Source organism: Lissotriton vulgaris, chromosome 3_2 (assembly GCF_964263255.1).
Source record: "Lissotriton vulgaris chromosome 3_2, aLisVul1.2, whole genome shotgun sequence".
NCBI classification, from domain to species: domain Eukaryota; kingdom Metazoa; phylum Chordata; class Amphibia; order Caudata; family Salamandridae; genus Lissotriton; species Lissotriton vulgaris.
The window spans coordinates 158,988,310-159,005,331 of NC_141690.1; the positions used below are offsets into that span (position 1 = coordinate 158,988,310).

A 17,022-nucleotide genomic window follows, 5' to 3' on the forward strand; every position below is an offset into this window, starting at 1 on the left:
GCCACGAGCATCCCAGGCATATTTAAGACAGTCTTTACGGGACTGCTAACACCCTTCCAGGCAATTTTGGGAATCTTTCCTAATTTTGTGCACTCCATCTTTGGTGGTATTCCACTATTTTTTGGACTCATCGCAGGGATTCTATTTTTGACCATCCTGCTACGTTATGGCAAACCTCGGCTCAGACATAGCTCCCATGGGAATGGAAGAGACAATCCTAGCCATGCGCTACAGGGACAGGATAACTAACGTCCTCGGATTGGCCAGGCTGAGAGATCTAAACATGACCTGGTTCCTTTCATTCAGACCAATATGGCAAAATTGCATTTTACCTGTGCTACGGTGTATGCTTTGCGGCGATGAATGCGTGTTGGACATCTGTCTTTCACTTCCATCAGCAGTACCAATGGACGTCGATACTTTGCTAAGTCCAATAACGGCTCACGCATTGTGTTGTCCCCAGCGGCTACCAATCCTGATGACGGCATTCGTGGAGACTCCTGTACTACAGCCAAGTGGTAACAGTGGAGCGAGTGACAAAAGCAACATCATCCAGGTACAACGTTCTGTGAGCATTGCTGATCCTGCCTTCGATGACAGCAATCATTCTCACACCTGCCAAGTTACAGCGCTATCTAATTTGGTTGAACTATCACCTGATTTTGTAGACCAATTCTTTGCGAGCCTGTCTGATACGATGTTCTCACCCACAGAGAAACAATAACTTTTGAGAAGCTTTCCGACACACGGCGTTCCCATGAACTCTGAATTCGGCCTTCAGTTTTGATCAACAAAAAACTGCCAGGAGCTTTGGTAAACTGATTTTTCTTTGAATTGGACAATTTTTTAATATTGACCCTTTCTTTTTTGGCACGAACAATTCTTTGCTTAACGTAAAAACTATTCTTAGAGAACAGAAGCTTCACACTTCTATTTCTAAACACATCTAGAGACATAACAACATAACACCAGCCTCTAGCACACATATTATTACAATGCATTTTTATGTGATGATTTATCTCGCATTTCTTCTGTCAGAGATACTTCATGTGTAATTCTTTATGCATAATCGTTCATTGATTTCATATGCAATAATTTTTTGAATGATTACTATGCTTTTAAAACAACGTACAGTACCTAAATTCCATGTATTACAAGTACGCCTATTTCGAATGCATTTATGTATTTTGGGGTGGGCTATGTTATACAATGTTACACATGCATCTAATTGCTTAGTTTTAGTAATTTTGATGGACATGAATTCGTGGAGTGGGTGTCATGTGCTTATCTAGGTTCCTGATCGATACTGTGACCTTATGCCCCTATTCGGCTATAAAGCCCTTTGTTCCCTATATTGGCATAACCGTTCAAGTACGATTTTCTGTAAAGTCATCTCTGGCCTCACACGAGCAGAGCCACAGAGCCACATTCCAGCATGACTCTCTGCTACTTCCTTTGCGACCAATTAGTGCAATGACAGAGCAGCAGTCACTATCTGATATTCCTAGATAACACTCCGAGTTCTTCAACAAGATAAAAACTTAGCAAACCTGGAAATCCCCGCTTGCTATGTTTTGATTAGTAATAGAACTCTAATGAGCAACTGATAGCTGCCACTTCCTAGTGACATCTTTAATTGACGTCTTATGTCCAGCAAACTTGCGTCAAACCCGGCACCTGTCAGGTATAAATATTACCAACGTTGCCTTAAGCAATGAGCGAACATGTTGCTGATGCCAGCTGCCTGCATGACCCCGTGTTGGTAAAAACTAGCACTCTGTCGCTGCAGCCTGCTATCCTGTGGTGGTGAAGCTACTGATTACCATTATCGCCGCTACAGCGCGACCTATGGTGCAGTACGCTTGAGGAGCCGTGCAGCCGTCCTCTGCGAAGACATCCAGCCCAGCTGCCCGCGGACGCTGTCACCCCTCCTTCCTCGACGCGCTGAGAGAAGCCGCTGCCTTTCTCGTGCAGAGAAATCCAGTCCCGGCGCTTCCAGTTTACCCTCGCAGGTGACTGGGATATCGAGAGAGACCCCTGAAGGAGATACCAATCCTCCATCATTCTATTCAGAGGTATGGTGTTGACTAAACCCTTAGAAGAGAATTCTTGAAACAAACCTTGGCAAAACCAACTTAACTTAAGCTACTTACTTACTCCCCTTCTCACGTGTTAGGCCTAGGTCAGGCACACTGGGGTAGGCTTAGTTAGAAGCACCAGTTGAGTATGTTAGCCTAATGTATATATGACTGTATATATGTTTTATTACTTTTAAACCATTGTATGGCTAAGAAACCATATCAATGCTTTTACAGTTCTATTTCGCTATTCTTATCTTACTGTACGTACTTTTCATAATAACAGTTATTGCAATTGTGGCAATACATTTCTCTTGTACGAGAAGAAAGACTGTTCAATAAATGTTAACCTTTATTGATACACGCCCGTCTCTCTATTCTCTACATACTGTGAAAGTAAACTGCACTAGACTGACTGAGTGAAATCTATGTCTATTGTTTCACACGACCCTAGAGATCGACTCTTGATCTGAGGAGCAAAGTTGTCATGTTGCACGGTTGTTGGAAAGCTGAATCCCTTCTTGTCTGTGCCAAGGAAGCTGATCACTTCCTATGCAGAGAAGAAAGTTTCCAGTGACCTCTGAGCTAGTTGGTAACACAACCCAATTAAGTTTAGCATAGTCAGTGGAGGCCTGGAATATAGCCAGTTCCACGTCGATACTACTGTTTATGTTATTCCAATGCGCAGGGCCTAGTGGGAAACTAGGAACTACACTACACCAGTTGTGGACACATTCAATTTTTGTAGGCACAGAGAGATTATGTTGTTTGCCAATAATCAAAGGATGTTGAGCCTACGCCGAGACTCGAACCTGGTTCCCCATCTCCAAAGTCTGTGGCTCTGATCGTTTCGCCACATCCTCTCCCCACTTGTAGGGTTTTAAGATTAGTAGTTCTGTTATGGGCGGCGCTAATAGGAGCTGGTGCAAGCTGCCTGCTGGTGAGAGCCCTGCCACTTATTTTTTCACAAATTAACCACTGATCGAATTATTAATAAACAAGTGACAACTATATTTAAATTGTAGACCAAGTAAGCAAACACAGTGTCCGGGGAGCCGGATGCAGTGCGTATTGTGGGCCCGATGGCGGCAACCGTATTGTCGCCTTCTTTAACATCCTCACAACCAATTACAGAGTCTGTTGTTTGTCCTGCACTGGATGACAGTGTAAAATTAATTTCCTGGAATATTGCAGGTTTGGCAAATAAGTTACGAGATGTAGTATGGCTATCGTTTATCAGAAAATTTAGCATTGTGTGCCTCCAAGAGACCTGGCTAGAAGAAAATAATGTCCACATGGAGGGTTTCTTAAGTTTTATCACCCCAGCAGCTGCCTCGATCAGGGGTCGAGCCAAGGGTGGTCTGGCCATCTTCATTAGCCAAGAATTGCAATGTAATGTAAGCAACTACCATAGCGTAAATCTGAACTTACAGAAGATTGATCTAAAAAATGGGAAGTCTGTGATGACACTGGTTAATTTTTACAATGCCAACAGCAACAATGAAATGTGCCATATTGCTTCCCTGAATGACATCTTGAGCAACACTGTTTATAATGTATCACGGCATTTGTTGATAGCAGGTGACTTTAATGTGCAACCATGTGGTAACCCAGCTAGTACGCCAATGGGGTCCTTAGGGTGTCACAACGAGGAAGGTTTTCATTTCTCTCATAGTAGGGGTGGCGAGCACCTAAATGATCTAATGAACGAGCACAACTTGATTGTAGCTATGTCGCTTGTCCCCGATACAAAAATCTTTGACACCCCAACCTTTAAAGGGCATGGGCAGGGTTCCTTTATTGATCACATACTATTATCTCCAGATGCTGCTCAATGGGTTTTGTACTTTTCTATCCTTACCAGTACATACAGTGATCATAATCCCCTTGTTATAAACTTGAGTGGTCCATTTTTTGCTAAACGTCAGTCACGCCCCGATCATGGTATGTTAAGGTGCGTAAATGGCAGGCGTCGCATTAAATGGTCAATGGTAAACCAAGACACCTTGTATTCTAACATAACCAGCGCATGCGAGGAGGAGCTGTCTGTTTGTCTATCATCTGATTCAATCCCTTCGACCATTTTGTCTAGGTTTGAGGGGTTGGTCGCTAAAATTGGCTCCATGCTCACAGTGCCAATAAAGGGTCATAGGGAGAATAACTCTAAATGGTTTAATCATAATTGCTCAAAGGCAAGCAGGGACCTGAAACTGGCATTAAAAACCAAACCAAGAGATCATGAACTGATAAAAAAATCTTCGCATGGCTTACAGGAAAACAATAGCCATTAGAAAGAAGGAAATTAAGGCAAATGTTATTGAATCCCTTCTGGACCCATCTGTGTTGGGGAATAGCAGCAAGTTTTGGCAAATAATAAACAAACCCATGTTTGAAAACCCAAATGACACAGCTATTGGAACAAACATCCCTGAGGGGGAGTGGGTGTCCCATTTCAGTACAATTTTTAAGAGCAATGAGCAACGGGAAGTTACCGATTTTATAATTCCAACTGTGTCCCCTTTGTGCTTCACAGTACAAGAGACTGTTAGGGGTATACAGGGCCTAACTACTAACAAGGCCCCGGGCCCGGATGGTCTACCACCGGACCTGTTCAAGTCCAGTATCCCGTTTTGGGCCCCGGTTCTTACGGCTGTAATAAATGCAGCGGTGACGACTGGTTGCCCAAGAACTTGGGGTCTCTCGACTATAGTCCCCATTTTTAAGAAGGGTGACCGCAGTAGTCCGTTATGTTACAGGCCAATTTCTTTATTGAACTCAGTAGTCAAAGTGGTGGGGGGAGTAATTCTTAATAGGTTATCTTCTTGGGCCAAGGAAAATAAAATCCTTTCACCCATACAATATGGGTTTAGACCGGATCACTCAACCATCACGCAGTGTCTGAACCTATACCTTATCCTAAGCAAGTATACATTGGCAAGACAAGGTACTGTCTACATGGCCTTCATGGACCTGTCGTCCGCGTTCGACTGCGTAGACAGAAGCCTATTATGGGCCACCTTGCTGAGAATGGGTGTAGAGAGGAACCTTGTTAACTTCCTCGCTGATCTGCATACAGACACTAGGGCGAATGTCCGCTACTCTCAAGACCTTAAGGTAACGGATGAATTTAAAATAAATCGGGGTGTCCGACAAGGATGCATTTTGGCCCCATTCTTATTTAATTTATATATAAATGAACTGGAGGAATCACTTTTACTGGTAGAAGCAGATTACCCCTTAGTTGAGTGCAGAGGGGTACCTGTCCTACTCTACGCCGACGATGCTGTTCTTATTTCTAGAACAGCAAACGGCCTCCAGAAACTTTTAAACTCCTTCCACAAATTTATGGAGTCACGTGGTTTAAGTATAAACAACTCCAAGTCTTTCGTTATGAAAGCAGGTAAGGGCATTCTGAAACCTGGTCACTTCAGTTTAAACGGGGAAAAAATCCCTTCAACCAACTCCTTCTCTTACCTCGGGGTTCTGATAGATCAAAAGTTATCATGGGGGCCAGCAGTCTCCAAAAAGAAGGGTGAAACTACACGGGTCAATGCGGCCATTCTTGGCTTTGCAAAAAAGATCGGCAATTGCCCGTTGGCCGCCCTGATTAAACTGTACCAGGCAAAAAGCGTTGCTATTGCCTGTTATGGGAGCGAGCTCTGGGGCTATCGCAAGGTTAAAGACCTAGAGGTCGCAGAAAATAACTTCTTAAAAAAGATCTTAAGATTGCCCAGGGGTATTGGGAACTACTCAGTACACGAGGAGCTGGGGGTCCCCTTTCTAGGTGACAGAATAGCAATAAGCCCAGTTTTATGCTGGCTGAAATGTTGGCTAAACAGTGAAATTCCACTAACACACGCCCTACTGAAAGAAGCTCTACAGTTAGACGGGAGATTCAAGGTACCGTGGGTAAAGTATATAAAGGACAGCCTAACGGCAATAGGCCGATGTGATTTGTTTTATGCCCCAAATACAATCAGAAAACATGATGTGAACCTGGTTAAGAATGCCATAGTTCTGTTAAGATGTACTGATAGGGAAGATGTTGAGACACAGAAGGTCAGTGTCAGGAAACATCTATTGCTAAAAACATGCTTGCAAATAGAACCTTATCTGACATGGCCCATGTCCAGTTATGAACGGTTCCTTTTAATAAGGTTCCGTTTTGACCTCTACCATCTTCTATTGGCATTCCCAAGTGGCGCTCAGCGGGGCGAAGTGTTGCCAGCTTGTGGCTGCGACAGGAAGTCTCCTCAAGATCTGGCACACTTCCTTTTTATCTGCCCTTACTACTCTACCCCACGGAATTTATATCTTAAACCATGTCTTAAAAAAATGAGCTTCATACAAATTAAACCCGCACTTTACTATTTACAACTACTGAATATTGACTGTACCTTGTTTATTTGTAATTTTTTTAAAAAAGCCATCTGCTTTAGGAAAAGCATGGACGGCTAATCATGATGTAAAAAATGTGTGCTGGTAATTTTTAAGCTTACAGTTATTTATATTTTTAACTACATACTTCCCTTGCCCTATTGTCTGATACATTGTACTGTTTATTGTGTCATTAATTGCCTTTGATAATGAACTGTTATCGTTTTAATTATGTGATTTAAAAAAATGAACTTTTATGATTGTAAGATCTACAATCGAATAAAGATATTGAATTGAATTGAATTGAAAACACAGTGTCATAACTTCAAAATTTGATACATAGCAAATGTTTAATAAATAAACTAAACTTTTGAATGTCTTTTTTTACTGCAGGAAACAAATATCCCCGAAGAAACGCTTGTGACAGTTGTAAAACCAGGCCTGCCAACAACTGCTGACTTATATGTGCTTCCACCAACAAACAGACCGAAGAGGAAGAGAAGTATAGCGAGTGATAAGGTAACACGTGAAATCAACCTTTCATCTTAATCGGTATAGTTCCTCTTGGAGACACAATGTTAATGAGATATTTTTCAAATTATCAGTTGCCAGGCCTTGGGATTTACTAGGTTAATTTGTGATGGGAGGTAAGGGGCTGGATGTTATGCCACAATAGTTGCTGAAGTGACCAAGCTATGCGGGTGTGTTACTAAGGGCCATATGTATCAAGGCAAAATGGGTTCGCAAACGCCGAAGTTCGTAGAATTCCGGCGTTTGCGAACCCATTTTCGCTAAATGGTATGTATGAAACATTTTTGTTGTAAAATAAGGAATCTCTAAATTTGCCATTCCTTAATTTGCGATTGCATTTAAGGAATTGCAAATTTTGCGATTCCTTAAATGCAATTTATCAAGGAAAAAAACATTCCAAAATGCCATTAAGGAATCGCAAATTATCACCAACTTCTAGTTGGTGGTAAGTTGCGAATTCTTTAAAAAAGCATTTTTTTAAAAATCAAAAGGTGCCATGTGACGCTCATACATGCCCTTAGGGCATGTATGTGCGCCATATGCACACACATGTCATTTTCAGGGGTGCAGCAGGGTGTTCTTGAGACACCCCTGCACCCTTGAAAATATTCACAATTTGCGATTAGCAAATTGCGATTCGCAATTTCCCCTTCATTCCTATGGGCCTCCTGGCCCATAGAAATGAATGGGAAATTATTCCTAAATTGCGATTAGCAATTTGCTTATCGCAATTATGGAATTTTAAGGAATCGCTAAAAAGAAGCAATTTTCTACATACATACCATTTTGCGATTTCTAAATAGCGATTCCTTGAAAATCGCTATTTAGGAATCGCAAGACGGAATGTTGATACATATGGCCTTAATTGATAACAGTGAAGGAATTAAAACTGCAGTACTGTGTTACACCACGAGGAGAGAGCAGGACAGCTTGTAAACAGAGACATAGGCCCTGAATCTGAGTTTGGCAAAACTCACGGTTCTGGATTTGTTTTTGCCCCTCTTGACAAATACGGATCTTGAAGGTGAAGAATATAAGGGGTGCTGTGAATGCCTGCATTCCGAGTTTGCCAGGGGAGAATGAGAAATTACATGTGAAAAGATGTATATACCACACCTATTTCCACAAATCTTGTCTTCAAAAATGTCACCAGGCCTGCTGGAATTTGTCAGGGAAAAATTGGGGGGATGTGGTGTTTGCCATAAAACTCTTAATTGCAATTTTTTACAAGTTTTTTTTTACAAGATTTTTGCACACCATCTCTGAGTGTGAGAAACATACAAATCCATCTATGTACTGGGGGCAGACACATATGACATTTTTTAATAAATTAGGGATAGGAGCACCCAGTGCGTACACATTTTATAGCTGCTACTTGGAGATTAGAACCAAGATGTGGTTTGGGGTATGCTCATGATGTTAAACCCGGTTTAGAGTAGGTTCTGTGTTTATGATTATATAGTTTTGAGGGAAGGGCGACCTGCGCTATATCCCTCTGTAGCTCCTTTTGTGAAGGAGACTGCAATCTCTGGACCCAGTGCCAGGGAGGAGTGATAACATGTGCCCTAGAGCAAAGTCTGCACAGACACTGTACACACGCCTATCAGGGTGTATGTGGAAGACAGGCATGTCCAATGCATAGGTGTATTACAATTTACTGAAAAGGCGTGCTGGCTTTTATGAAGAATATAGAGATAAAAAAGGTATCACTGTTTGAAGACGCATTGAAGGCTATGGAAAATGTGTCCTGGCACTTCCGACCATAGATAGAGCATACTGGCGCCTCACAGAGGTCTGATACACTTTACAGACACTTGACAGGCTATGGTTCAACAGTATACATGCATCAGGCGACACAGAACCTAGATGAGATTTACCAAGCCACGAATCGCCTCCTTGCGTGGCCTGGGGTTCTTGGTAAATCTGTAGTAGCGCAAGTCACTGCCGACTATGGTAAAACAGATGGCCTCTTTTGGAAAAGTTTATCCATCAGACACGGTCCAAGCTGATGGCCACCCAGGGCACACACGAATAGAGACTTTGCAGACGCACGTCGGGCTGCCTTACCATGAACCCTATTCACCGTACCCATCAGTGCCCAGGGAACTACCACACAGACTTTTTTTCCGACACTTCCTTGGTTTTAACTTTTGTAATTTTGTATTCTGGTTTTTAATGTAATGGTTTTGAGTAACCAAACAATAAAGTATTCATTCATTATTCATTCACTGCCTTGCATAACTGGACCTCAGGAAGGCAATCCATGGATGAAGTGTGGGTGTTCCCACGCATCCACCAATGGAGTTTGGTTCATTGCCAGATTTACCATGAGTGATAGACTTGAGAATGCAAGGGAGGCAGAACGAGGAGAAATATTTCTACTTTTCCCCGTTTCTTTCCTCTTTCTACGTGTGCTGAATTCTGCAGCACAAGTAGAAACAGGAAAAAGCAAGGAAGGATTGCTTTTGTGCAGGAAGGTGTCAATCAGGACAGAACACTGTGGCAGGACAGCACGACTGCCATGCTGTAGAATGGCTGCATGGTTCTTTGGTTGACATGTCTATGCATGAATAAACCCAGCGAAACAGGAATGCTGATGACATGCTGTGGTAATGCTGTTTCATGAACTCCTTCATTTCATGAAAGGTCATCTCTAAAGATTTGTTTAGTTTGTGACTGAGGAAGGCAATGTTATATTGGTTTTGGTAACATGGCATTCATTCAAGACTGACAGGTCAACTTTCAGAAGTAATAGCAAATGTTGTATCTAATATTTATGTATTTCTATTTTACACCACGAAATACTACACCATCTGGGCTATGATAGTAAGATAGAAGTAAATGTCTGTGCTTTTTTTCTTTGATTTCAGCGAATGACGACCATAAAACAAGTCCTGAATGCACACAACATCAGTTTCTTTTTAAGAGGAGGGTTTTGGGTGTCGGTGACGCTAGCAGACCCCGACTCAGGTAACAATTGGAAATGTGTATTTTTCTCATTCTTAGAATGTACTGTGTCTAATCATCAGTATGGTTGATTAAAGTGTCAGCAATGCCCCCGTCATTGTCGGCTGGTGACTTGTCATCTCTATGGCTGACAAATGAACCTTAGATTACACAATGGTATGATTAACAAGATGGGTACCTTGACATGGAAGTCACGCTGCATAGGAACAGACTCGGGGGCATATTTACAAGGGCCTTACGCCACAGGATCGTCACTTTCAACAACGTTCCTGAGGCGCAATGCTCTGCTCCATATTTACAAGGTAGCGTACATATGGTAGCCTTTCATGCAGGTATCTGCGTGAAAGGGGCATGCAAAGGGGGTTCCGCTACAACACCCATTGCTTTTTGAGGCTACCTCAGATTTACAAAGATCTGTAAATCTGAGGCAGGGCCAAAAACTAACGCCATGCAAGAGCAGGCGTTAGAATGGCGATACGCTGATAAATACTTTTATTTTCTCCTCGTTTTTGTTCTTTCTATGTGTACTGCACACAAGTAGAAAGAGCAAAATGCCATGAATGATTGTTTATGAGCAGGAAGGTGTCCCTCCGTGCACATAAACAATCATTCAATAATGACGATTTGCTACTTCGATGTGTGCTACATTCTGCAGCACACAAAAAAGTAACAAATCACCATTATTGATTCCTTCCTGCACATAAACAATTATTTCCTGCAGTGCAGGCACCCTTGCATTATAGAGAAAGAGTGTCTGCGTTGGTCCTAAGCAACTACGTTTAGCACCAGTGCTAGAGAAAGCACAGGGTTGTGCCATATTATTGTAAATACAGCGCATCCCTGCGTTTTGGAAATGTTGGAGTGCAGTGCTCCCAAATTTGGCGCAGCTCCGTGCTTCGACATTTCCTTGTACGTATGCTCAGTGCTTAATTTGAGCCCATTGTTCGCAGTACAAGGCACCGGCATTTAGTTATCAACACAATCACTTATTAAAGGCTGCCACTAAGTGGCGCTCTTTAACTAATTTAGAGATGAGTGCAACAACAATTCTTTATTAATTGAGTATACATTACAAATCACTATAATATCCTCCACCAAAGCTTACAGCTTGGGGGGGCCTGGCATAGTCTGAAGAGGCACACCTGTAGGAGTGTGACGGTTAGTAGTTGCTTCGTAGTGTCACTGGCAGAGCTGTCAGTGGCAATGGGTGGTGAAACCTGCAGTGAACTTCTGGCGAAGGCCCACTCACGTTTTTTTTAATACAAATTAAGCACTGGAACAGTATAACCCAGGAGCTTTGTTTAACATCTGCAGGCAAAAAAACAAACATGTAAATGCAAGGCTCACCAGTTTGAAATTGAGTCTGTGGTGGGTTCCTCAAGTGGACGAATGCTTCAGACACCAAATATTTTTTCTCTACATTCACGGTTCCGCAAATGAGTTTCTTTTTCAGAAAATAAGCTTTATTCGATATCAAGAGGTGGTACATAAAAGCATACATAAAAAAGTATGTACAATATTCAAGTTAAAAACAACAACAAAAAGGAGATATTTCGAGAAATAAAAACAAGTCCGGTTCAGATAAAACAGACAGATATATATTCCTTCTATCAATAATATGTCTATAACAACTTCCTCCGACTAATAGCCTATGAAAACCGGGACAGGAAAGCAAATGTGTACAAGTTTGGAAGAGATTGCAAGTAAAGATAGCCTGGTCGGCATTGCACAAATCTTAAAGGCTTTAAGAATGGCTTAATAAGACAGGTCCTCAAATCTGAATAAAACTTACAGAAGAAAACAATGTGCATGGTACTCTGCCTAGATGCATTATCACAGGGGCAATTCACTAATTCATGTGACCAGTTATTAAGAGTAAATCCAGTATTTTTGTAAAGCGCACAGCTACCCGGAGGCATCCCGTCGCTGGGGGCCGTTGGGAAGATTAAGCAAGCTATTGCCCAGAGTCACTTGGTGCTGGGCAAACCCCTGCCGCCGGAGCCGGGGATCGAACCGTGAGCCCCAGCGTCCAGTGTCAGTCGCCCTGGCCGCGGCACCACACCTCTGCGCCGCGGCATAGTGGGCAAGCTGGTTAGGCGGTGAACAATGTCCAGCCGAAAGCAAGTCAATACAAATCTATGCTGCGCATTTAATACATTTTCTAAATAAGGTTGCATACCATGTGCAGTCAGAATCAATTGATTCTTGATTACAGAAGTTTTCGGTAACTCAGTAGACAATCTCGATTCCCCCAGCAATGATATGCACTCTAACTTTAATGCTTTCCTGGAGATACTTTTCAGAGTCTCTGGGTGGACAAAGTACTCAGGGTGACCAATATCAGACGAAAAATGATGGACGTACTTTAGCCAGGGAATTTTTAAGGCGGATGCAGATCTAAGTCTGAACCTGAAACACTCCTGAGGCGGAAGCCGGGAGCACGCTGAAAAACTTGATTTTAAAAACAATCACCTTTGTATTTTCTGTGTCACGTTAAAATTGTACCTTTTAAAAAGCGCACTCACCCGGCAAACAGGCTTAGCGGGCTAGAGACACGCTGAAACAGCGACTCCTTCGCTGCAACGAGCAAACCCCTGACAAACAATTTCCCGCCGCCATTTACGGCGAGGAAGCAAGGCCACGCCCACCTGAGGCCACGCCCACCCCCCTCAGTATATATACGCGTTCTGAAGCGTGTAACTGACAGAACCTGAAACACTCCTGAGGCGGAAGCCGGGAGCACGCTGAAAAAACTTGATTTTAAAAACAATCACCTTTGTATTTTCTGTGTCACGTTAAAATTGTACCTTTTAAAAAGCGCACTCACCCGGCAAACAGGCTTAGCGGGCTAGAGACACGCTGAAACAGCGACTCCTTCGCTGCAACGAGCAAACCCCTGACAAACAATTTCCCGCCGCCATTTACGGCGAGGAAGCAAGGCCACGCCCACCTGAGGCCACGCCCACCCCCCTCAGTATATATACGCGTTCTGAAGCGTGTAACTGACAGAACCTGAAACACTCCTGAGGCGGAAGCCGGGAGCACGCTGAAAAACTTGATTTTAAAAACAATCACCTTTGTATTTTCTGTGTCACGTTAAAATTGTACCTTTTAAAAAGCGCACTCACCCGGCAAACAGGTTTAGCGGGCTAGAGACACGCTGAAACAGTGACTCCTTCGCTGCAACGAGCAAACCCCTGACAAACAATTTCCCGCCGCCATTTACGGCGAGGAAGCAAGGCCACGCCCACCTGAGGCCACGCCCACCCCCCTCAGTATATATACGCGTTCTGAAGCGTGTAACTGACAGAACCTGAAACACTCCTGAGGCGGAAGCCGGGAGCACGCTGAAAAACTTGATTTTAAAAACAATCACCTTTGTATTTTCTGTGTCACGTTAAAATTGTACCTTTTAAAAAGCGCACTCACCCGGCAAACAGGCTTAGCGGGCTAGAGACACGCTGAAACAGCGACTCCTTCGCTGCAACGAGCAAACCCCTGACAAACAATTTCCCGCCGCCATTTACGGCGAGGAAGCAAGGCCACGCCCACCTGAGGCCACGCCCACCCCCCTCAGTATATATACGCGTTCTGAAGCGTGTAACTGACAGAACCTGAAACACTCCTGAGGCGGAAGCCGGGAGCACGCTGAAAAACTTGATTTTAAAAACAATCACCTTTGTATTTTCTGTGTCACGTTAAAATTGTACCTTTTAAAAAGCGCACTCACCCGGCAAACAGGCTTAGCGGGCTAGAGACACGCTGAAACAGCGACTCCTTCGCTGCAACGAGCAAACCCCTGACAAACAATTTCCCGCCGCCATTTACGGCGAGGAAGCAAGGCCACGCCCACCTGAGGCCACGCCCACCCCCCTCCTTAACCCTTTAAAACAATGTGCAATCACCGGACGCGCAGCGGACGGGCGCAGCGGGCGCGCCGTCAGCGCGCCGAAGGCGCGCCAAAGGCAAGCCCGTCTGGGCCCGTCCGGACCCGGACGGCCCTTGGCCCCGTTACTCTGCCAGGCATCCTTCAGGAGCGAGTGGTGTATACAGCTGACACATTACGAGCCCTGCGTCCTAAAACCACCCTGCCCTGCCACCACACGGTTACAGAAGGTAAAATCTTTCTGACCTGTCCATACTGCAATCCGGTCCCTCCCCCCAAAAGCATTACACCGGCCCTGAAAGCCGGGCTCCTCAACTGCCGTTCCCTCCCGAAACACGCCACCGAAATAAACCTCCTAATCCAGGACCACGACTACGACCTAATGTTCCTCACAGAGACATGGCTCTCGGATTGCACTGATCCGGATGTTGTCGCAGCTCTCCCCACAGGCTATCTCTGCCAAACGTTAAATAGACCTAAAGGGAGGGGAGGCGGGATAGCCATAATCCACAGGCAACGATACGTTTGCAGGATGACGAACGCTGACATTGAAGATTGTGAGTGCGGCCAGTTTTCCATTCAAATCACTCCAGCCCTCACTGTAGCGGGACTTTTGACCTATCGCCCCCCGGGGGCCCCAGGCAATTTCCCCAACTCCTTAGTTGAAGCCATCTCTCAACTAGCCTCCTCCACCTCCAACTTCCTGTTATTAGGTGATCTCAATTTCCACTTCCTTGACCCAACGGATCGTGTGGCCGCGGACATTAGACATGACCTCACAGCCTTAGAGGTAGGTCTGATGAACAACGAGCCCACCCACGAGAAGGGCCATTTATTGGATCCTATCTTCTCCAATATTCCAACGATGACCACCGAGCCTCCGGTGACCCTTCCATGGACTGACCATTTCCTCGTCCCCTTTTTCTGGGAAACCCCCAGGTCTAATTACTCTATGCCTAAAACCCAGGTTACTGATCGCCAATGGCATAAATTGCCACTGGATATTTGGGCCCGTTCTCTGACCGAGTCCACTCCTAAGCTTTCCTCGGACCCAAATTTGGCAGATAAACAATTCAGTGACTGGATTACGTCGTCTCTGGACACTCTGCTTCCAAAAATCACCACTTTCAAGCAACCAAAAAAGATATCCCCTGCTCTGTGGTACACTCCGGAACTTAAAATCTTACGGCAAGAATGTAAAAAGACCGAACGTTCATGGAGACGTGAGAAAACAGGAGCGAATAAAAAAATCTACTCCATTTCTCTTCTCAATTATAAAACCGCTATCCGGATTACCAAAAGCGTGTTCTTCCAGGAGAGAATAGAGAGAGCAGGTGGCTCCGGGAAGGAATCATTCGCTATCCTGAAAGAACTTTCAAAACCACCAGTACAAGATCATGGACCCCCCTCTGACCCTATAGCCGATCAAGAGAGATGCCAACAACTGGCTAACTTTTTTCAGGACAAAATACAATTAATCCTGGATTCAATTCCCCCCTTGCACCCGAGGGAAGAAACCGTTTCTCCTCATTCGACTTCTCTCACCGGCCTATCCACATGGGGCCAGGTCACCTCAGATGAAGTGCAAACAACGCTTAACTCTATAAAAAGTGGCTCCCCTAGAGACCCTGCTCCTCTTCGGATGCTTAAAGAGGTAGCCCCTTCCATCATCCTCGCCCTCACCCAGTTGATTAATACGTCACTTCAACAGGGAGTTGTGCCCCAGAGTTGGAAGAAGGCAGTGGTAAAGGCCTTATTAAAGAAACCCACTCTGGACCCTGATAACCTGGCAAATTATCGGCCCATTTCCTTACTCCCAGGAGTAAGCAAAATTGCGGAAAAACTCATCAATAAGAAACTCTCAGAGTATTTAGAAGCCAACAACAAGCTAAAAAACTCCCAGACGGGCTTTCGACCAGGACAGGGCACGGACATCGCCCTCCTGGCGGCGGTAGAGGAAGCCAGAACGCTGCTAGATGGTGGAGGATCAGTGGCAGTGATCCTCCTCGACCTTAGTGCAGCGTTCGACACCGTGGACCACCAGCTCCTCATCGAAAGGCTGGCAAAAGTTGGTCTAGAAGGCACAGCCATATCCTGGCTCTCATCCTTCTTGACACAACGATCCTATCAGATCTGGGAGAAAGACGCCCGCTCCTCCGAAATGCCCCTCCAATGTGGTGTGCCTCAGGGCTCCTCCCTGAGCCCTACATTATTTAACATATATATGTCCACATTGGAGGAAGTCATTACCCCTTTCGGAGTGAGTGTCATCAACTACGCTGATGACACCCAATTAGTGGTGTCGTTGTCCCACCCTCAACAACAGAAAGCCGATCTCCTTAACTGCCTCACGCAGGTCCATCACTGGATGAATACATCAGCGCTAAAATTAAACGGGGCAAAAACCGAGGTCCTTGTACTCGGCCCAAAAGGAACCTCATTTCCGTTGGACATGTGGCCAACATGTCTAGGTCCCCCCCCAGACCCAAAGACAGAGGTAAAAAGCTTGGGTGTCTGGATCGACTCGGAGCTCTCCTTCGCCCCACAAGCAAAAAAGGTCGTAGGGACCTGTTTCGGTCTGCTTAAATCCTTGAGGAAAGTCCTGCCCCTTCTTCCTCCGAAATCGCAAAAACTTTTAGTCCAGGGTCTTATTATATCTAGACTGGACTATAGTAATGCGATCTATTTGGGTGCACCGGAAGCAACATTGACTAAATTGCAGAGGATCCAGAACACCGCTGCTCGGATCATTACCAACACCCCGGCCAGATCTTCGGCCAAGCCTGCCCTCAAACTCCTGCATTGGCTCCCCATAAGGGAGAGAATTAAATTTAAAGCCCTGTGTTTGGTGCACAAAACCCTGAATAACCAAGGCCCTCCAATTCTCCGAAACTTCATTACCCCTTACATAGCCACAAGAACCCTTCGCTCTAATGCAGAAAACCTTATCAATGCCCCAAGGTTTAGGAAAGCACGATCAGGAGGAAGACGGTTCGCGGTTCATGCGGCCCGTCTTTGGAACTCCCTCCCACGAGATCTTCGTCTGGAACCCCACTACCTCCGTTTCAGGAAACGATTAAAAACACATCTTTTCCCCTAGCCCTTATGCTCCTCCCGTTAACTCAGTCCTCAGTCATGTCTCTTAGGTTCCTCAGCGCTGGGATACTTCCGGGTGACTATGCG

At 44.7% G+C, this 17,022-nt stretch overlaps 1 protein-coding gene across 5 annotated transcripts in view; it reads left to right on the forward strand.

The window, feature by feature from the left end:
* Window positions 1–17,022, forward strand: part of SORCS2 (sortilin related VPS10 domain containing receptor 2) — a 2,087,100-nt gene that overhangs the window by 2,009,903 nt on the left and 60,175 nt on the right. For all 5 annotated transcript variants that reach the window (XM_086964129.1, XM_086964126.1, XM_086964127.1 and 2 more), the window contains exons 23-24: window positions 6,849–6,974; window positions 9,857–9,956. In XM_086964129.1, the coding sequence (XP_086820255.1) occupies window positions 6,849–6,974; window positions 9,857–9,956 (226 nt within the window). The remainder of the gene's footprint in view (window positions 1–6,848; window positions 6,975–9,856; window positions 9,957–17,022) is intronic.